This window comes from Neoarius graeffei, chromosome 8, assembly GCF_027579695.1.
Source record: "Neoarius graeffei isolate fNeoGra1 chromosome 8, fNeoGra1.pri, whole genome shotgun sequence".
Classification (NCBI taxonomy): domain Eukaryota; kingdom Metazoa; phylum Chordata; class Actinopteri; order Siluriformes; family Ariidae; genus Neoarius; species Neoarius graeffei.
Genome location: NC_083576.1, coordinates 29,301,445 through 29,323,653, shown reverse-complemented (window position 1 = coordinate 29,323,653; position 22,209 = coordinate 29,301,445). Strand labels below are relative to the sequence as shown.

At 41.0% G+C, this 22,209-nt stretch overlaps 1 protein-coding gene and 1 non-coding gene across 8 annotated transcripts in view; one reads left to right on the top strand and one right to left on the bottom strand.

Moving 5' to 3' along the window:
* Positions 1-19,406, bottom strand: part of bcorl1 (BCL6 corepressor-like 1) — an 89,851-nt gene extending 70,445 nt beyond the window's left edge. For 3 of the 7 annotated variants that reach the window (XR_009655211.1, XM_060927530.1, XM_060927534.1), the window contains exons 1-5: positions 19,236-19,406; positions 14,989-15,635; positions 10,539-10,631; positions 7,852-10,443; positions 4,540-4,687 (exon numbers count right to left, since the gene is read on the bottom strand). Coding sequence is in view for 6 of the 7 variants with exons in the window: in XM_060927530.1 (XP_060783513.1) it covers positions 4,540-4,687; positions 7,852-10,443; positions 10,539-10,544 (2,746 nt within the window). In the remaining variant the exon portion in view is untranslated. Of the gene's footprint in view, positions 1-4,539; positions 4,688-7,851; positions 10,444-10,538; positions 10,632-12,749; positions 12,837-14,988; positions 15,636-19,226 lie in introns of all 7 variants that reach the window. The other 4 variants (XM_060927531.1, XM_060927535.1, XM_060927533.1 and 1 more) reach the window with 4 other exon arrangements.
* A 1,959-nt stretch (positions 19,407-21,365) lies between these two features.
* Positions 21,366-21,438, top strand: trnav-uac (transfer RNA valine (anticodon UAC)). The gene has a single exon. It is a non-coding gene; the product is annotated as a tRNA-Val (tRNA).
* The last annotated feature ends 771 nt before the right edge of the window (positions 21,439-22,209 follow it).

The window sequence follows — 22,209 nt, the reverse complement described above, 5'->3', positions numbered from 1 at the left end:
CTCGCTTCAGGTCCTTCCACAACATTTCGATTGGATTAAGGTCAGGACTTTGACTTGGCCATTCCAAAACATTAACTTTATTCTTCTTTAACCATTCTTTGATAAAACAACTTGTGTGCTTAGGGTCGTTGTCTTGCTGCATGACCCACCTTCTCTTGAGATTCAGTTCATGGACAGATGTCCTGACATTTTCCTTTAGAATTCGCTGGTATACTTCAGAATTCATTATTCCATCAATGGTGGTAAGCCGTCCTGGCCCAGATGCAGCAAAACAGGCCCAAACCATGATACTACCACCACCATGTCTCACAGATGGGATAAGGTTCTTATGCTGGAATGCAGTGTTTTCCTTTCTCCAAACATAACGCTTCTCATTTAAACCAAAAAGTTCTATTTTAGTCTCATCCGTCCACAAAACATTTTTCCAATAGCCTTCTGGCTTGTCCATGTGATCTTTAGCAAACTGCAGATGAGTAGCAATGTTCTTTTTGGAGAGCAGTGGCTTTCTCCTTGCAACCATGCCATGCACACCATTGTTGTTCAGTGTTCTCCTGATGGTGGACTCATGAACATGAGGCAATGTGAGAGAGGCCTTCAGTCGCTAAGAAGTTACCCTGGGGTCCTTTGTGACCTCGCCAACTATTACATGCCTTGCTCTTGGAGTGATCTTTGTTGGTCGACCACTCCTGGGGAGGATAACAATGGTCTTGAATTTCCTCCATTTGTACACAATCTGTCTGACTTTGGATTGGTGGGAGTCCAAACTTTTTAGAGATGGTTTTGTATCCTTTTCCAGCCTGATGAGCATCAACAACACTTTTTCTGAGTTCCTCAGAAACCTCCTTTGTTCATGCCATGATACACTTCCACAAACATGTATTGTGAAGATCAGACTTTGATAGATCCCTGTTCTTTAAATAAAACATGGTGCCCACTCACACCTCATTGTCATCCTATTGATTGAAAACACTTGACTCTAATTTCACCTTCAAATTAACTGCTAATCCTAGAGGTTCACATACTTTTGCCACTCACAGATATGTAATATTGGATCATTTTCCTCAGTAAATAAATTACCAAGTATAATATTTTTGTCTCATTTGTTCAACTGGGCTCTCTTTATATACTTTTAGGACTTGTGTGAAAATCTGATGATGTTTTCGGTCATATTTATGCAGAAATATAGAAAATTCTAAAGGATTCACAAACTTTCAAGCACCACTGTACATCTTCCCTTTCACTCTTTCTGGTAACCTTCTGTTGCAAATCACTCCTCCACCCACTCCACCCTACTTGCACCCTTTTCTTCACCTTTTCTTCCACTGCCCATTACTTTGAACAGCTGACCCCAAATATTTAAACTCATCCACTTTTGTTACCTCTACTCTTTGTATCCTCACCATTCCATGGTCATCCCTCTCATTCACACACATGTATTCTGTCTTGCTCCTAGTGACTTTCATTCCTCTTCTCTCCGTCATATGCTTTCTCCAAGTCCACAAAGACAACGCAACGCCTTCTAAACTTCTCTGTTCTTCTCCATCAACATTCTCAAAGAAAATATTGCATCTGTAATGCTCTTTCCTGGTATGAAACCACACTGCTGCTCACCAATCACCACATCTCTTCTTAACCTAGATTCTTCTACTCTTTCCCATAACTTCATGGTGGGGCTGATCAACTTTATACCTCTGTAGTTACTACAGCGCTGCACATCACCCTTATTCTTGAAAATTGGTACCAGTATGCTTCTTTTCCACTCCTCAGGCATCCTCTCACTTTCCAAGATTATGTTAAACAATCTAGTTAAAAACTCCACTGCCATCTCTCCTAAACATTTCCATGCTACCTCTACCGAAGGTCATCCAGACCAATGACCTTCCCATTTTTCATCCTCTTCATATCTGTCCTCACTTCATCCTTGCAAATCTACTGTACTTTGATTCACATTCTCCACACCATCCACCCTTCTCTCTTTCTTGTTTTCTTTATTCACCAGCCCTCAAAGCACTCCTTCCATCTTCTCAACACACTCCCCTCACTTGTCAGAACATTTCCACCTTTATCCTTCATCACCCTAAGCTGTTGCACATCTTTACCAGCTCAGTCCCACTGTCTTGCCAATCAGTACAAGTCCTTTTCTCCTTCCTTAGAGGCTCACTTCTCATACAACTTGGTACATTCCTTTTCCTTCGTCTTTGCCTCATCTCTCTTTTCCTTACGCCACATCTCCTTGTACTCCTGTCTACTTTCTTCATTTCTCTGACTATCCCACTTCTTCACTAACCTCTTCCTCTATAAACTTTCTTGTACTTCCTCATTCCACCAGCAAGTCTCCTGGTCTTCTTTCCTCTGTCCAGATGACACACCAAGTACCTTCCTGGTTGTCTCCTTCACCACTTCTGCAATAGTTGCCAGCAACTCCTCCCCATCACCCAGTGATGGCCTTAACTCCTCCCTGAACTCCACCCTACAGTCCTCCTTCTTCAACTTCCACCATTTAATCCATGGCGCCGTCTTCACGCTCTTCCTAAGTCTCCCTACAGACCACCATCCGATGCTGCCTTGCTACGTTCTCCCCTGCCGCCACCCTGCAGTTTCCAATCTCTTTCAGACTGGATCTCCTGAATAGAATATAGTCCACCTATGTGTACCTTCCTCCACTCTTATGTGTCACCCTGTGTTCCTCCCTCTTCTTGAAGTACGTATTCACCAAAGACATTTCCATCATATTTGCAAAATCCACCACAATCTGTCCTTCCATATTCCTCTCTTTGACACCATACCTACCCATCACTTCTGTTCCCTTCACCAACATGCCCACCAATATGTCTGCTCTATTCACCACTCTGTCTTCCTCGGGTACACTCTCTACCACTTCATCCAACTCACTCCAGAAATCTTCTTTTCCCTCTCTCTCACACCCAACTTGTGGGGCATACACATACTAAATCACTCTGTCCAACACTCTCTTTACCTCCAAAACACTCGACATACTCTTCTTTCAGGATAACCCCTACCCCATTTCTCCTCCCATCCACACCATGGCAGAACAGTTTAAACCTGCCTCCAATGCTCCTGGCCTTGTTCCCCTTCCACCTGGTCTCTTGCATATACAGTATATCCACCTTCCTTCTCTTCATCATATCCTCTAGCTCTCTCCCTTTACCAGTCACAATAACAACATTCAAAGTTCTGACTCTCACCTCCATATTACTACCCTTCCTCCTCTCCCACTGCCTTTGGACATGTCTTCCCCTCTCCTTCTCCTTCATGCAGCAGCAGCATAGGTTCCACCGGCACCCTGTCGACCTGCAGTCCCGGTGGCAGTCGCTGGTAACTCGGGCCTCGACCGATCCGGTATGGAAATCCAATTTATGATCAGCATATTACATCTGGCATAAGTTTTACACCAGATATCCTTCCTGATGCAACCCTCCCCGATTTATCCGGGCTTGGGACTGGCACTAAGAATGCGCTGGCTTGTGCAACCCCAGTAGCTGGATTTAGTAAATTAATGGACTAATTAAAATATATATCAACACAATCTATTTTTTAAAAATTATCATTAGTTGTAGCCTTAGTGTGGACAAAGAAAGGATCTGTTCATGATCTAAAACATACAAGCTCATCGGTCAAGCATGGTGGAGGTATTGTCTTGGTTTGGGCTTGCACAGCTGCTTCAGTAACGGGCTCAGTAATTTTTATTAATAATGTGATGGTAGAAACAGAATGAATTCAGAAGTCTACAGAAGCATTCTGTCTGACAATTTACAGAGAAATGTATCCAATCAATTTGGGAGGAATTTCAATATGCAGCAATACAATGACCCAAAACACATTATACTGTAATTAGTATAAATACAGAGGTGATTATAGGAAATCGCATGCGCTGAGTGGTTGACAAATTCAGACTATTTCTCAATAATCACCTCAAGTGACACGGCAAAATGGCGGCCAATCACTTCGTCACCGTACAGTAAGTGGGGAAGAATTACAAATTATGAAAGAAAATGCTGTTCCTAAAAGCACTAAAGCTGCTACAAAGTTTGGGCTAGAACTATTAAAAGGTAAGGTGGAACTGATTTATTTTATCTATTTCAAAACAAAGTATTTTATATGACTCAGCGTAGATAAGTGACAAATCTGCACGCATTACATTTGCATGCTACTTTTGAAGTTTGAACATTTATTTTTTATACAATTTTTAAAAAATAATCACCTGTGTATTTATACTATAACAATTCACTGAGCCTTAGGCTCAGTGAAGATCAGTGAATAATAACCTCAACAAATAATAACCTTCTGCGAATAATTGTGTGCATTTGTCTCTGTCCAAATACTTTTGCCCCAATCAAGTTTGTTTTTTTATTTATGCTTATAAATATGAACAAATATATTCATAAGTGCAAAGATAAAAGCCAAATACATTATGCTTGTAAATTTCAAGTGGATATAAACACTAAAGTATATTAAATAAGAAAAAAAAAGTGTCTGAACACTTATTTCCCCTCACTGTAACAGAAAACAAATTATTACCAGGTTTGCTGCAGGCAGGTTGCTGTGTTTTAACTGGAGCACTCTTTCCTTTGTGAATCTTAGCCCCACCTTCAGGGATTGGACATGGGCTGTCCTTCACTGGGCTCTCCTTCAGTGGGCTCTTCTCTACAGTAGATATACCCTTCTTCTGTTGCAAAACAAACATGTTAAAATGCTACCTTCTCTCCTCCGATACAAGTCAGCTTAAGGAAAAGTGGTGTTAATGTTGTGGTGTGAATGACTGATTATCTCCATGTATTAGCCCTGTGATGATCTGGAGATTATTTAGTTAAAGGAAAAATCTACTCCATCAACTGTAAAATACATGGACAGCATACCGTCTCTAAAAACGTGAAGCCACCACAGGTCTAGTGCCCCTGCTGGCTGGCTGCAGTACAATTTTTAGCACAACCCATCCCTATGTGTTTCAATGACAAAATAGCCTTTAATTTGACGTCACTTTGCTCACCTAAACTGTCTTTCCAGTCGCAAACAGTTTGTTTTCCCTATGCTGATATCTGCACATTTTTACCCCCAGAAATTAGTTTTTCAAACAGTATTCTACTATATCATAAGAAGGCACAGATACACTTAAGAATGAAATGATTTACAGCCAGGTGGCACAGTGGTGTAGTGGTTAGCACTGTCACCTCACAGCAAGAAGGTTCTAGGTTCAAGCCCAGTGGCCGACAGGGGACTTTCTGTGTGGAGTTTGCATGTTCTCCCTCTGTTTGCATGGGTTTCCTCCGGGTGCTCCGGTTTCCCCCACAGTCCAAAGACATGCAGGTTAGGCTAATTGGTGGCTCTAAATTGACCATAGGTGTGAATGATTGATTGTCTCCATGTGTCAGCCCTGGAATGATCTGGTGACTTGTCCAGGGTGTACCCTGCCTCTTGCTCACAGTCAACTGGGATAGGCTCCAGCTTGCCTGCGACCCTGCACAGGATAAGCGGTTACGGATAATGGATGGATGATTTACAGCCTTGGCTAGAATAAAGCACCATGGCACTGATGGTCATATACATACTTTTCTGGACATGTGCACTAATACAATCTGTTAGCCATGTATTAAAACATTTGAAACATGAAGAGGTTTAAGAGGAAAAGGCTAGTTTAATTGCAGTAGCTACCCAACCACATAGCCACCTTGATGGCAATATTATTTCAGTACTTACAGCATCCAGAAAACCAATCAAAATTTGCGCAAAAAAAAGTAATTTGTTTGGCAGTGAACAAGCAGGCAAGTTAGTTTACAGTGTGCTCAGAATAGCCATGTGTCACAAATAACGAGTTATTTACTTACACTACAATGTCGGAGTATTCCGCACCGTTCATTTGTCCATTTGATAAATGTCCTTCTGTATTAATGAAAAAACTCCAGCTGAAACTATTTAAGCTCTCTGGATAGATGCAAGATTGAGTTCCACAATGAAGACATTCTGCAATGCACTGGACCTTGGTATTGGGAAATGGGGGCAGGTATGGACCCTTTTCACGTGACGTCACGACAAATGCGGCCGCCATTTTGGACATGTACTACCAGTAGTTTACCACAGCCAACATTGAGGAACGGCAGCAAAGAAAGTGTTTATTTTCAGCAAGACTTCCATCATGCCACTATATTGTTATGCACCTGGATGTAGTAACCATCAACAAACAAGGCAAGGGTTATCATTTTATCGGATCCCGGTAGATGCTGACCGACGGAGAAGATGGATAGCGGCATACCAACGCTTGTGTAGTGACCACTTTGTTGGAGGTAAGACGAATAAAATTAGCCAGAAAAGGCATTACACTGCTGTTAACATTCCATTCTAGTTTACTGTAATTATGATCTGGCAGCTATTTACACTGGATCCAGTGTAAATAGCTGCCGGAGCCAACGTCCGAGGTTCCGGAGCGCGCTAGCTCGCGGCCGGCCGGAGCGCACGCGCTCCGGCAAGCTCGGACGTTGGCTCCGGCAGCTATTTACACTGGATCCGGTGTAAATAGCTGCCAGATCATAATTACAGTAAACTAGTAAATACAGTTTTCTGCATCTCGCTCCTTTTTCTTTTATGTTTGTCGCCTTCCTCGCATTCAAACAGATTCGAGCCGAAGTCCACTACATGTCCAAAATGGCGGTCGCATTTACGAAGGTCACGTGACTGAAAAGGGTCTATACCAAATGAGTAGGTGTACCTGACTTTGACTCTCTTCTCTACTGCGCAGATTCTGGCTCCAAATTTAAAAAACATAGCACAGGTATTTTGTCTTCATTTCTATAGAATGGGAGGCAATGGAGCTATGCCATCCATGTTTTCTACAGTCGATGATCCACCTTGAAAGGCTTTTTTCATATCAATATTTAACGTATAATACATTTTTGATTATACAGATTTATTTTCTGATTAAATTCTGAGTTGACTTTTTTGACATGAACAACTTCTTTCAAAAAGTTGGTCTAATTTCACTTTGGTTAATGGTTTCTTACAGAAACCACAATGCCATCCAACTGCCCACTGATAATGGTGCCAGTGGGATTTAGCCTGTTACACCTCTATCTAAGGAGATTAATGCAGCACTGCTTCAGTCAATTAGTCTGTCCGACTCTCAGCTTCTTATCTGTACATTCTGCTCAAACAAATAAGGTTTCAAAGCGTCAACCTACATGCTAATTCCGCTGTCAATACCATCATACTTGTCATCTCTTAGATCGCCAATTAGCTGAACTTAGTCTCTGCTGTAACTCAGCACAACTGCATCATGCAGGCCCATTTTATTCCAGAACTTTGAGTTTGCTGTCTCCACCTTTGAGATTCCTGATATATCAGTATATATATATATATATATATATATATATATATATATATATATATATATATATATATATTATACTGATATATCAGGAATCTGAAAGGTGGAGACAGCAAACTCAAAGTTCTGGAATAAAATGGGCCTGCATGATGCAGTTGTGCTGAGTTACAGCAGAGACTAAGTTCAGCTAATTAGCGATCTAAGAGATGACAAGTATGATATATATATATATATATATATATATATATATATATATATATATATATATATACATACACACACACACACACACACACACACATATATATATATATAAACATACTATTGTAACTGCACAGACAACCACTAACTTCACACAGGAATAATGAAAATACACCAATCAACAAATTAGCACCAGAATTACTAAACACACCAGAAATATTCCAATGTAAAAAACACATTTAATGTTTCCTTCCCTTTAAGAAATTAAATGAAAACAAACATGTCTACAATGTAACATCGAGCTTATATCTTACTTTTTTAGAGGTGGAGGCTTGAACCACTGTCGCACTTTGCTTCATCCGAGATTTTTTCTTCAGTTTTACAGTCTTTTTTAATGTTTCAGGAGAGGTCTTCTCCTTCTTCCTTGGTTTCCTCTGTTTGGTGACAGGTGCTTTTCCTTTGGAAATACCATCTTTTTTACCACCATTAATTTTTTTCTCTCCTTCTACCTCTGTTGCAGCTTGGTCCTGAGCAAAGGATATGCTCTCCAGCTTTGAATTAGGAGAGAGTTCTTTTTGTACTGCAGGGTCTTCTCTTGTTTTGTCCTCAGGATCTGGAGCAACCATGCTGTCCTTCTTCCCACTTTTAATACTGGATGCACATCTTTTCTTGGGAGTGCTGAGCTCTGACTTTTGGCCTGGCTTTTCAAATTGCTTTACTTGTTTATCATGGCACTTGTCTTTGGGCACAAAACCAGTTGTGGCTTCATGCCTATTGTCCGATGTTGCATCTGTAAACAGGGAATTGTTACCTGTCTTAGAGTCCTGTAGCTCTGAAGTTCCAGAAGGTGTAAAGCCAGTGGCCACAGTCTGAGACCTGCTGAGCAAGTTGACTGCCTCAGGCTTCCAGGATCCCACAGTTGACAGATTACAGTAGGTTTCACCAGTCAGTGCAGTGGTCTCAAGAGTTTTCTGCTTTACTATTGACTCCAGGTTGGATAGGGGGGAATGGGTTTTCTCCCATTTTTCTTCCTTTACATTAGTGGTGCTTAGTTCACATTTTTGAAACAAGGGGCCATCACAACTCAGGTTGCCTTTACCTTTAGATGGGGCTTGGCTCTGAACTGGTTGCTTCTGCAAAGACATCCCCTGAAAAAGTGATTGGTTCCACAGTTGTTTACCTGGGGGAGTATATGGAATCCCTGTTTTTCCACCTGAAGTCCTAGGGGATTGTGAGTTTGTAGAAGTAAACAGTGGCTTAGATGAAAGCTCCTGCATTCCATGGGAGGTAGTACTAGCAGAAGTACTACCAGATTGCTTGCCACTTTTATTTTGCCTTTCACCTTTAACTGTGAAAGGTGTCTTCTTGCCTCTGGAGGCCAACTGTTCACCTTGATCAATAATTGAAATGGTCTCTTGCTTAGCAAATATCTGAACGTCTTCAACAAAAGCAGAACTTTTCCCATCTTTGCTACGCAAGGTAGAGGCTAGTATAGGGCTTGCTACACCTACATATGTTCCTGGGAGGTTGTTTAAGGGACCTTGAGATGTGCCTTTGCCCCATGATGCATTGGTTTCCAAATTGTGATTGCTAAGTTTCGAGGTGGCTCGCTGGGCCGAGCCATTTCGTTGGGTGTTTGGTAGAACAGCATAAGTAGAGGCAGAACCAAAATTGGAAGTCTGGAGCCTTTTGGAGACATGGGAATTCTTTTGATGTGGTTCAAATGAGCATTGCTCAGTTGTGGCAGTCGGGCTATTTTGAGCATCCTTAATGCTTTTTTGGCGCTTGGATTTTGAAGATAAATCAAGAGGTACATCTCTGGCCTCTGGAGGACACAGAGCATTATTTTCCTCAGTAGATGATACAGTTTTCGGCTTCAAATATGCCACAGAAGTCTTTTCGATTCCTCTGTATGGGGGACATTTCTCTACAAGGCTTAGAAGCCTGCTCTGAGTGGTAATGTTGGCCAGTGCTGAACTACAGCAGATGGCAGCAGTGGGAGAGATAGTATAATGAGTCAGTGGGGCTGAGGCTTGTGTGGCCTGTTGCGCTGGAAGAGCAATAGCTGGACTAACACTAGAGGAAATAGTTGATATGTGCTCTCCTACACCTTTGCAGCATTTTGCATTAGAAACATGTTCACATCTGCCTTTAGATGCTGATGACAGTGGTTTCTTCTCAGCAACGCCTCGACCCACAGAAAACTGATAAGGGTATGTTTTGAGCCTTGGAGTCATACTTGAGCCAGACAACGGCACTGGACAGTCCTTCTGAAACTGACTAGCTGTGGCTTCTCTCAGAGCGGCAATCTGGCCCAATCCTGGAGGCAAAGTGATCTTACAAAGAGAAGAGGCAAAGTTTGCAGATGGAAGGAAAGCAACAGGTTGGCCTGGTTTAAAGAGGGTTGAACATTGAAATCCTGGGGAAAGGCTGATAACAGGTTGGGTAGGCCCAGTGCTATGAGGAGCTTTCTTATTTGGGGTCACGCTATTGTGACCCATGCTCATCAAATCCTCTGAGCCAACCTTTTTACCACATGACCAATGCTGAGTAGGGTAGGCAGCAGCACCTTCAACCTGGGCTTTAGTAACTTCTGTCCTATCAGGTAATGTTGTGCTAAAAGAATCAGTGCTGAACACAGGAGCATTGCTGCGAAGTTGGGAAGGAGGGACTTCAGGACAATGGTTTGAATTGCTAGCCTTGTTGGCATCTGAGCAGACACTAGGCATTTTGCAGTCTGTAGATGTCTTCAGCTTATTCTGCTGACCATGAGGCACATCTCCTCTGAGTTCAGGAGGTAGTGTCTGCTGTGGATTCCCCACCATGCTCTCTGACAGCTGTGTAAGGGCACTGCTCTCTTTGCTCACTGTTCCTTCATCCCCTACATTCATTGGTGAGGGATCCACCTGGGCAAATAATAAGGTTTGGGAAATCAAAATCCTATGTTAAACTAAACATGTATTAAAATAAGCACTCATCTCATATCACATGTGATTATCACCTGCATAGGCAGTTTTTTTTTTCAACACAGCATTCCTTTGAGTGTGATGACAGATGTGCGTTTACAAGAATTTCTTCTGTATATGCCACAAAGCTGGAGATACAAGGGAAAAAAAATCATACAAAAACAAAATTTGTAATCAATTCAAATTAAGTTATTAGTTATTCAAATATTCAGACCACTCCATGCAGCACTAAGAAAGAACAAAAACATGTCCATGACAGACAGTGAGGTGCACAGTACACTGCATAACTAAAACCTTCCAAATTCACACTATTTTTTAAAAATAAATCACCTGTTTAGTCTAATCTAAACAAGGTTTATGAAAACAAATATTTTACTGTGCAAAAGTCTTAGGCACATACAAAGATGCCATCAAAAATAATTACATTAAATGTTTCTACATTAAAAAATACTACAAAGTGCAGGAAACAGTAATAGGTTAAACAAAGTCAATATTTGGTGTGATGACCCTTTGCTTAAAAAAAAAGTAGTCAGGTACAATTTGTGTAGTTTTATAGTTTATAAGGAAATGAGCTGTAAGGTTTATTGAGCATCTTGCAAAACCAGCCACAGTTCTTCTGGAGACTTTAACTGTCGCACTTGGTTCTTATTTCTGCAGCAAAACCCAACAGCCTTCATATGTTTTTTGGTTTGTTTGTTTTTGTCTATAAAGTGGTCTCTTGTATAATATGCTGCTTTCTTTACTGACATACAAACATTTTTCTGTAACATTTTAATTTTGTGCTGGAAAACTAATGTTTGGAAATGTAAAATACATTTGTACTGACTCGATAATGCATAAAATAAAAATCTACAACAAAAGTTTGTACTAAAAAACAATACAGCGCCTAAGACTTTTGCATAGTAGTGTATATAAACGCAGCATTGAGAGATTATAACCTCGTACTGATATAATTGTGCATTACCAACATTACGAGTCAAAACTTAACCAGTAAGATATAAAAATTTTAATCTCTGAAATCTATTGTATCTTAATTGTTGTGAACAGATTCTCTTAGTTACAGAAATGTTGTCTTCCAGGAGGCCACAAAAAAAAAAAAACACTTAATGTGTCAATATATAAAATATATCCACAGTGCCTTCTCTTTTTTGTGTTATTTTCATTAGCGAAGTTTGATTACTAAACTATAAAATTCAAAGAAATATTTCTAAATGAAGAAAGCAGTGATTTGATCATTTAAAAAAAAAATACAACTAAGATAGGCAAAATGCCAAACATTTAATGACTTCAGAGAACACAGGGTCGAACAATGGACAAAAAAAAAAAAGCGAAAGTATATAATAATCTGTGCAAATTTAATTTTAATGTTTAAATACTGAATTCAGGAGTACATAAACTGTTATTAAACAGAATATGCTTTCAATATTGCTTTGCAGAATTCTTCTTCCCATAGTAAGCTTCACAAGCAAGGGCACTATAACTCCAAGGCAAGAAGTTGCATAAACCTTTGTCTCAGCTCTTACTTGTTCTCTAGTATATATAATATTAAGAATCATGGTTAAGAATCAGGGTTAAGAAGCTAGTTAGAAACTTCCTGTTAGAGAGTTTCCTACAAAAGATGTCACAATTTCCTTTAAACTGAGACTTGAGATGGAATAAATATATTGCCCATAGATGGCATCATACAACACAGTTTGTAAAATAATAACCAAATATTTCTATAACCTAGACAATATTTCTACTGATGTCTGTCCATTAAATGAAAGCAAATATTAGTTTCAGGATAACTCACCTGAACTGAAAAACTTAATCTGATCTTTTAAATGTTGAGAGTGAGGGTCTGTTAAAGACTTAAATGCAGATAAAATTAGCTATATGTACTTAATCTGATATTGATACCCAAAGAGAAGCAAGTGCCTGCATTCACAGGGTGGATGGGAAATAGAGTGAAGGGGCATCCTGATTCAGTAAACTCACCATTTTCTCAGTGAAAGTATATAATACTTCAGACATGTCACTCTTAAATTATGGAGGAGCTACAAGGCTTTAGAATTAGAAACAGGTAAACTAAGTGTGGGGGTGGGGGACCCCACAATCAGTTAAATAAAAAATGGGGGGGGGGGGGGGGGGGTCCATGTCAGAAATCCTATGCTGCTCTATCAACCCACATTTGACTGTATTTTTTCTCCCAAAAGTGTTATCCTTTTGCTGTACTCCTTCAGAGTGGACATGCAAAGGTAACCAACCTTTAAACAAAACCGCTTAAGCCTTGCATGACAGTGGGTCTTGCAAATACAGCTGCTGACTGCAGACTGCCATATTGCAGTTTACATCTGAAAGTACATCAATGAATGAATTTTACATAATTGCTTCATGCTCAAAATCCATCAAATTTAGTATATTTTTAAACATAATGTCAAGAAAAATCCCAGGATCAACTGGTTAAAGCAGTGAAGATTTTCTCAAAAATCAGCCCATAAAAGATTTGCTCCAGGGTTCTATCAATGTAACTATTTCTGCTTAAACTTGATAGGGACGCAAACAGTAGATTTTTTTTTAAATTGTGAAAAGTAAGCTATTATTTACACTGGTCACAGATATAGTTCCACCCCAGCACGATCATCTCCCATTTAATCCAATTCAACTCATTTAAAACAACAGTTAGTTAGAATCTTGAGAAATTCCCTGACGATACCAAGTGTTGTGAAGTGTAACGGATATTAGAATATCAGATTTATTTGGAGAAGAAAGCATGAGTTTGGGGAGAACTTGCCAAGGACAGGAATAAATGTGAGAGGAATGATGTTTGTCTCATAGCTTCAAAAAGCTAAGCCAAAAACAAGCCACCATACAATTAGAGAAAGAGGAAGCAGGCTGAAACTTGGCTTCACCCAATAAACAATGCAGGAAGAAGCTTTTCCATGAACAAAACACACACACCTACCTACAGGACATCCAAAGTGACTTATAGCATTTGAGGTGCTATTTACAGTATATCAGTATTAACAGTGGATAATATCCTTGACTAGCACAAGAAATAATTTCTCTAAAAATCGCTAGAGTATTAAGAATAACAACATTTAAAGCTGATGAGTGCATCACTGTGCATTAATGGACCACAATGGAAATAAGTACATGTACTTTCTTGTGTCACCCATATATTGTTATTTGCACAAACATTTTAATATTGAATAAACAAATCAAATAAAAAAAATCTGATCAAAAACGGCCCTGCACAAACACGAGCGGGAGATGGCTGCTAAATTACTGATGTGTGTGTAAAAACGCCTGGGAAAACACGAACTCTAGCCTCTGGGTCTCTATCTCTCTCACACACACAGCCCGCGCGCTACTGCTCTCAGAGGTCAGCCGAGTCTGGATAACGGACACCAGGGTGTCTATTAGTAAAGTTTATCGGCCCACGCGAGCTCTCACCGTCGCCGGTTTCGGTGGTCTACTGACCAGAGCTCGTTACTTTGCTGACATACATCATTCGAGGAAGCTAAATTCAGCTGCAGAATAACAACATTAGTCAACGCGCTGGAGTCAAGCGTCACTTTTTGATAGTGTTCAGGACGGAGATGTAAAAGGCAGAGCAGAGAAACACAAGCTCGGCTCCTGAACCCACTCTCTCCCGGTGTGTCGGCAGCGCAGCGCAGCCCAGATCTCTCTCTCTCTCTCTCTCTCTCTCTCTCACACACACACACACACACACACACACAAAGGAGACGCTACAAGGATACAGGATGCACGACTGAAACCAAATGTCGTAAACAGACCCCCGATTTCCCCATGATAACAGACCAAAAAGGATTTTCTGCGAGATTAAAAATAAATGCCCCAATACTGAAACTCGGACTAGTCCGCGCGCTCGACCGAGCCTGATGAACAATTAAGCGATCACACAATACAGAAAGACGTCGCCGATTCTCAGGTGGAAATGTTGTGTTTGGAAAACGAGGCCAATCAATGAAACAAACTCCTCGCGATCGGCATAGTTGAAAGGGTGAGGCACACATGAACAGGGCGATCGAGGGCTTCTCAACGGGGGGATAATCCCAAAAAGACTTCGCGCAGAAAATCAGCAGTGTTGTTGATCTGCACACTCGTGTGGCCACGACGGAGGCAAAAACTAAGCACAAACATGCGTCCCTTCCGATGGACAGCAGTCATGTCGAGCATCAACTAAAATGCCAAATAATGTCCGAACTGAAGCAGCCTGGCCGCATGTCTCGGTGCCCACGAGTGTGGAGTCCAACTACAACGCCTTCCTCGTCGCAGATCAATCGAGAGAGAGAGAGAGAGAGAGAGAGCTAGACAACACTAATGCGAGGCTGATATCAGCCACATGAGGAAACATACTTTGGGCTATAACTCTCTACATTCACCCTCCAATGGCTGCTTCAAAATGTACCGTGTGTTAGTTACAGAGAACTACCCAGTGTTACTTGTGATCGTCGATGTTAGAAAGGGCTGTAACCTTACTTGGCAATGTGCTTTACGGTGAAGCTGCAACGTTCAGATCCCTGCGCAGTAAAGTCTCCTCGAAGCAACTATCGATCTCTATTACACTGTTTGCAAATGTTAAGGACAAGCCGTGTGTCATCATCGCACGGAAATATCTCCGATACGGTATTTCATTCGTCCCATATCGGACCAATCCGGTATCCGCGGTGTTCCAACAGAACAGAAGAGAGCAGAGCACAGCCCAAACCCGATGTGTCTGTCCACTGAATAATTCCCCAAAGGTAATTAGCGAGCCAGATAACGATGTCAAACAGTACTAACAAACACCAACCCGCTGGAGTCACATTAAGGGACCTATGGGTGCATCGATAGGAAAGGATTTTAATCCTGTTGGTTTCAATAAGCTCGACGATTTTCGGTTCCGAAAGTCCGTGGTGGTGGGAGGGGGTTTCGTCAAGACAAGCCGTGCTGTAGCTCACAGGCTTCTGGTCTGGTGGGAGAGAGGGGGAGATGGAAGGAGCGACAGTATGGGAGTTGTAGTACTCGAAACCCCACACCCTGGCGCTCGTGCCTCTGAGAAGGGAGGAGCAGGGACTGCAGGTACCGGCATGCAACGCTCGAGTCCAGCCGCTCAAGGGGAAAGGGGATCGCAACGGTGCGCTAAACTGGAGAGAGAGAGAGAGAGAGAGACAGAGAAAGAAAAACCCTTCTCTAAGTCACAAAGTGGAAATACGCCGACTAATTGCGAACACGCTACGTTTCTCACAAGCAGTGCTGAAAATACAAGAATATATTCTACACATGATTTATTTAGAGGATATTTCCCGGTCACGTTTTGTGAAGTCTGCTGAAAGCAGGCGGGAAGAAAAAAAAAGAGAGAGAGTTGAAGAGGTGCTGGCTAATTGTGTCCCTCTGCGAGCTGTGAACTCACATCACAATACTACCACTCCAAGTGACCATGCATGAGTTCTGCACACAAGCACATCAACCATGATGAAGGGAGAAACATTTCAATCTATAGGCCACTGTCTGGATTATTTCTAGACTGGCGCACAGACCAAATCTCTGAAGAAAACAACTTTCCTCCACTTGTTCCCCAACAAATACCACATCTTTAAATTTCGTATGAGCAGCAGACTCAACTTGCAATACAGAAATACTCTTCCATATCCACATCGACATGTTATATCCTCATGGCCACATTCTTCTCATTCTACAACAGGTTCTTCCAAACACTTGTGGAATCTGATGGGAAGGTTTTATGAGATTATAATGTGGAACATGCCAATTAATTACATCAAAGGCTTCAATGGTTCAGTTATCTAATTACTTATATACCTGAACATTGGTTGGAGTTTGTTATTATAGAAGGGACACATGTTCACATTTAAGTAGATTTGAATGAAAGTAGGTGTAATAGTTCACAGTTATGCTAATCCTAAAGCTATACTGTCAGGTCCTACATGCATCTGAAATAATTGTAAACCATACAATATTACGATCAATAAGGTAATTTCATTTAGAAGTAAAGGTACATATATGAACATTTTTTTTTACAAAAAGTTATTTTCCATTGCTTATCTGTATCACCATTCGTGTACATTGCTTTAATAACTCAAATAATAAAGCCTTGTTAAAAAAATTAAAGGAAAGCTCCATTTATTTGTCATCTATGCACAAGTCTATTAAAAAAACAATACAGAGGTTACCCTATATGTTAAAGATGCTCATCACTTCATCATAGTTGACAGTTTGTCAGCAAGTTCGAGGGATAGTTCACAGCTCTCGACTTCGCACGCAGACAGAGAAAATCAGCCAGCACCTTTATTTCCCCCTGCTTTCAACAAAATTATGCACACATCATATTCTCATATTGTCATATCATTGCTCCATGGTTATTGGCTCTTCCCAAGGCAGCACTTAATAACACAAATATTTGCCATTTTAAAAGTTAAAAGGCATGCTCCATAAATGTAAATAATCTATGTCCAGGGTCCCAAGAATACAATGGCAGGTTCCATTTCTGTCTCTCTCTTCTGATAAGTGTAAACTATTCTCACATTTTCACCTCAGGAAAAAAATCTGAGGTGATTGACAAGACCACGCAGAATGTGTTTTGCTTCATACATACTGTTCTAGCTAAATGCTGTCACTAATGAAATACAAAAGTAAACACACTATATACTGGGAGGTGTATGTCAGGAAAAAAATACATTTCAAGTGATTTTTATCTGTTTACCTAAAATATTTAAATACATAGCTCAGTTTACAGCATCCGCTGAAGTGAAGTAATGTTGAATGTCATGAGTAATATAATCCATAACTGATGAAGAGTTGGTTGGAGTTTGATGAAGAGATTTAATAGTTAAAGTTTTCAAAACTAAAGAAGTTAACAAGATTAATTATACAACACTTATTGTATAATTGTGCATTCTGTCCTTATAGAGCCAGCCTCTTGGTTACATGCTAACTCTTCCTGGTCATGCCATCTTCACACAGACTGCATCATTTGGGTTTTGGCCAGACACAGTGTGACTTTACAACCACAACTTTAACAGTGTGCTGAATACACTACTCAATGAAGCCTTTATGTTTGCGGGGGAAGCACCATTAAGAGCCAGACACCAGAAAATGGCTTGTTTTCTTGCACATTGATGGCTTTTCATTCATTCATTGTCAGTAACCATTTAATTCTGGGATGGACCCTGGATTGGATGCTAATCCATCATAAGGAAACATCCACACATTTGCATTTGCATGCTCGCTCACACCTAAGTGCAATTTGGAATTGCCATTCCACCAACTGGCATGTTTTGAGAGCTAAGAGGAAACTAGAGAACCGAAAAGCAGCCCACACAAATACAGAGAGAACATGCAAAACTCCATATAGATGGTAAGCCAAGCTTAGGGCCAAATCAGAGACCGTGGAGCTGTGCACTATCCACTATGCCACCATGCCACAATTTCTAAACCATTTCCCCCCCAAGAAGAAATTCCTTGAAAATGCACAATATTAGACCACAGTATGTCAGTAATTAGGCCTAGAACTGCCAATGGCTGTGTTCAGCACTGACTTGTTCTTGATGACAAGCAAATAACTATGTGTACACAATAATAGGGGACCGATGTGCCAAGGACAGCCTTGCCAAAACTGATACACCTTGAACACCATGATCTGTGAGAATAAACCAAATTATCACATAAGCATCTGCATACACCTGTTGTGTAACTGATGGGAGTATATGTATGTGTGTTTCACAAACATAAATATAGGAAACACTGCAGTGCTCAAATAGCAGACAATGTGAGTTATTTTAGACAATAAGCTGTTTATCTTCCTTAAGCTCACAAACACAAATGTGTGACCCCAGCCACAGAAAAACAGGTCGTCTGTGAATACACACAGTTCAAGACAGACAACCTACAGACTATCACATGTTTATGTGCTAGAGAGTGCCTTCAACAGAAACATCCTACACATAGAGCTGTGCAAACTTTATCATCCAGGCAGGAAAAGGTGTTGTTGATCAGACAGGTTTCATAAGAGCAGAGCTGAGAAAGCTGCGTTTAAAGCTCCGCTTCTGAACTGACTATGAGACACGAGTCTGTGCCTCAGCACAGCACACTCGGACCTGAGATTAATCAGACTCAGGGACAGGTTTCGTGCACTAAGTGTTTGTGAAAATGAGCGACAGGTCTGTTAGCACGGGAAGGTTTCAGCGGAGGTGTGTGTGCGCGCGCGCGCACCGGTGAAGGCGGATCCGCGGGATACGGGACAGTACGGTTTATAAGCATTACACACCTCCTTCCCATGGTGACAGGTTGAGATGATGCAAAATGTCTCCATACTCAAAAAAGCATGATAAAGTGGCCTTAATTAAACACACCGTGGCCGCTTTGACCACGGCTGGCTGTCGCTCTCATCGCCTTTGTAGGCCTAAAAACACACGCTACATCGTGTCCCAATCCACCCAATGCTGCAGATGAGTGACCATTAGCTATCACTAGCCGCACGCAAATTTCAAACCTAACGGTAGACCCTACTTTGCAAGGCAATGCCAGATAAGCAGTAGTCTCAGTTGGTCAATAATTGAACCTGGGTTACAGTAAATCAGGACTTTCGTACACTTGCGCAGCCTGCAAAGTTTCCGGAGTTGCCCGTAGCCATGCATAGCGTTTCCTAGTGCCCCCTTTAATGCCCCTCGCTCGCCAGTAGCGCCTTTGTTAATCACATGGTGCTGCGCCGCCTGCCTTACCTCACTTACCTAAACGGCCCGGACGCCCGTTCTATGCCTTTTAACAGGAAGTGCTCACAAACAGACTGTAAAACCAGCTCTCTGCGTGTAGCGCTGGTCTCGGTTTAACAGAGCGATTTGGCGAATAATTCAAAGGCAGCGTGAATGTTGGGCTTCTCGCCGCGATCTTCCCTCATCGCCTGTTCTGACCGCAGCAGCTGGAGAAGCAAATCGCGCTTCCTGGGTCCTAAAGCCTGCCGAGTCTACACAGGTGAGTGTGCATACACTCGACTGTGCGCGGTACTGATTCGTTTATTTACAGCAAGTTCCTGGGTGCTTTAGAATAGTTTTGCATTTTGTCTTCGTTGGTAAAATGGTTCATTCATTTTCAGTGTTTAAAATGTCACCGGCCCCTGTAATCTGGTTGAAGTCACGGCAAGAACCCTTTCACTGAAGCAGTTTGTTTATAAATGTTGATAAATGATCCTCTGTCCATTTTTCATATCAGCAATGAGCTCAGCTGTGAACTGCATTTTGTACACGTTGTAAAGCTGGTTGCTGTCAGACCATCTCAGCTGGACAAAATACAAAGTCCAGCCCTCCAAACATGCTTTGTGCTGGACTCTACTAACTAAAAAGGAAGTGTATTTATTATTTATGTATTATATTATATAATAGACTAACTGCATTTTTTGTGTGTCCATGTAATTTTTGTGCTAATAAATATCAAATAATATTAGATGTTTTTGAACAATATGTAACATTTGTTAACATATGGGGGAGGGGGGCACTCTTTTTACAATACTTTTGCAGTGGATTGGATTCAAGACCTAGTTCTGAAAGGGCATCTGAATCTGGTAAGCTGACATTACTTATTACACAAAAAGCAATGGAAATAACAGCCACCAAAGTTCCATCCATCTAACCACTTATCCTGTGCAAGGTCACAGGCAAGCTGGAGCCCAGCTGACTATGGGCAAGAGGCAGGGTACACCCTGGACAAGTCACCAGGTCATACACATACAGACAAACAACCATTCACACCTACAGTCAATTTAGAGCCACCAGTTAGCCTAACCTGCATATCTTTGAACTGTGAGGGAAATCCACACAGAAAGGCCCCCATCAGCCACTGGCCTCAAACCCAGAATCTTCTTGCTGTGTGGTGACAGTGCTAACCACTACACCACCATGCCAATGAACTTATTATGTTTATTATATGATAGTTCTTCAAGATATTAGTCCATGTGCCTGGTCACTAAAATTGAATGGGTTTAACCCATATTCAAATTCAAGAACAACTCAGCATGTCACCTTTGACCTTCCTTATGTGTCCTGGTGGTAAAAAGTTCAGGAATAGAAATCTATGTAGCTTCTGTAAATAGGCAAAATATTATTGTACGCTATTGTATTATTAACTGTACTGAGGAGGTTCATAGGGTCCTGCACTGTTATTTTACCTTTATATTAAATGTAGTAATAATTAAAACAAAATAAATAAATAAATGTAATTAAACAAATAAATAAATATGTGAACAGTGCTTCCTCCTTGTTTTTCTCAAATTCCTACTTGTTGCTTTAGACTATTACTGTTCATGATGAATGTTTATTCCTTTTTACACTCTTTTGTCTCTCAGAAACTCCAGTGACTTCTCACCTTGTCACAAGAGTCAAGTGAAGAATTTTACCCATGGTTAGAAAGATTGTGAAACAGTGGATGACAGAGACAAGCGGAAGCAAACTTAACAGAAACAGGCCTCAAGGAGACAGCTATATTAGCGTGATACCAACGGAATTTCTTCCGCGAGTAGGCAACGGTCGGTTACCGGCTCGCGATATCGATGTCACTTTACTATCGCTTGATTATTCTGTGGCACGTTGACGTTGCGCTTATGTCGGCTACTAAAGACGATAATGTTTGCTTCACGAAAGTTGACAGTCACGTGGAGCTCTCGATGGAAACATGTCATGTCGGGTCCATTTGGACAATATTTACAGTTACTGTTTAGTATATAAAGATAATCATGATGGAATAAATATTAAAATAAGTACATAGGCCGTATCATAGTATAACCTATGAATCATTAACTTATTAAACAATAAGAGCCTCATGGTAGAGCTTAGCCTATATCAGAGTCTTTGTCAAGCAGCTTTCGAAGCGGTTCCATAGTGTAGCGGTTATCACGTCTGCTTTACACGCAGAAGGTCCTGGGTTCGAGCCCCAGTGGAACCAGACGTTTTTCTCTAATTAATGCGCTCTCTGAAATAATAGTCGTCTTCCCTTATAATCATCTATGCGTTCTGGCAAAATCCTCCACAGCAAGCAGTCATACTTCAAATCTATAGTATCGGTGTCACCGGTGAAAACCAAACACACACACACCATTTGACAGCCATACAGAACCAGTCTCGGGTCATGTGAAAAAAAGGGGCTTTAGGGTGACACTAAGATCCCGTTATTGCTAAATAAACACCAGGAATATGATTATGGCATTCATAATAAGCGACATATGGAACACGTAATTGATATATACATTTTTTTAGCAGACTACACCCTCTTTTAAATAGGCCTACTCTTTAATCCTGGTCCATGCTGTTCCTCGCCAACCCTCGCGTTACAGCGAAAAAACACGGACAAAAAACAAAAACAAAAAACACGCGCGCGCGCTCCTGATTAATCATACTATGTATGAATCCAATTAAATGAAGCAGATATTACAGCTCACGACTAATTTTGTTATGGTGTATTATTAAGATCAGTGAACAGGGGGTCTTAAATTCCAATTTAACTGGGATTCGATCGCTTGTGTAAATAAGGTCGGTTTAGTCTTAAGTCTTAGCGACCTCTATTGTTCACTTCGTGTCAAAGCCTTAACTGGCCTGAGTAAAACATAGTAGGCTACTGGATGAGCTTTTGTTATAATCAGGCCATGTGCACCATTTGCGCTCGCAGGAAGCAGTCTGTTGCAAGAGCCGATAGGTGTTGTTTAATGATTCACTTGAT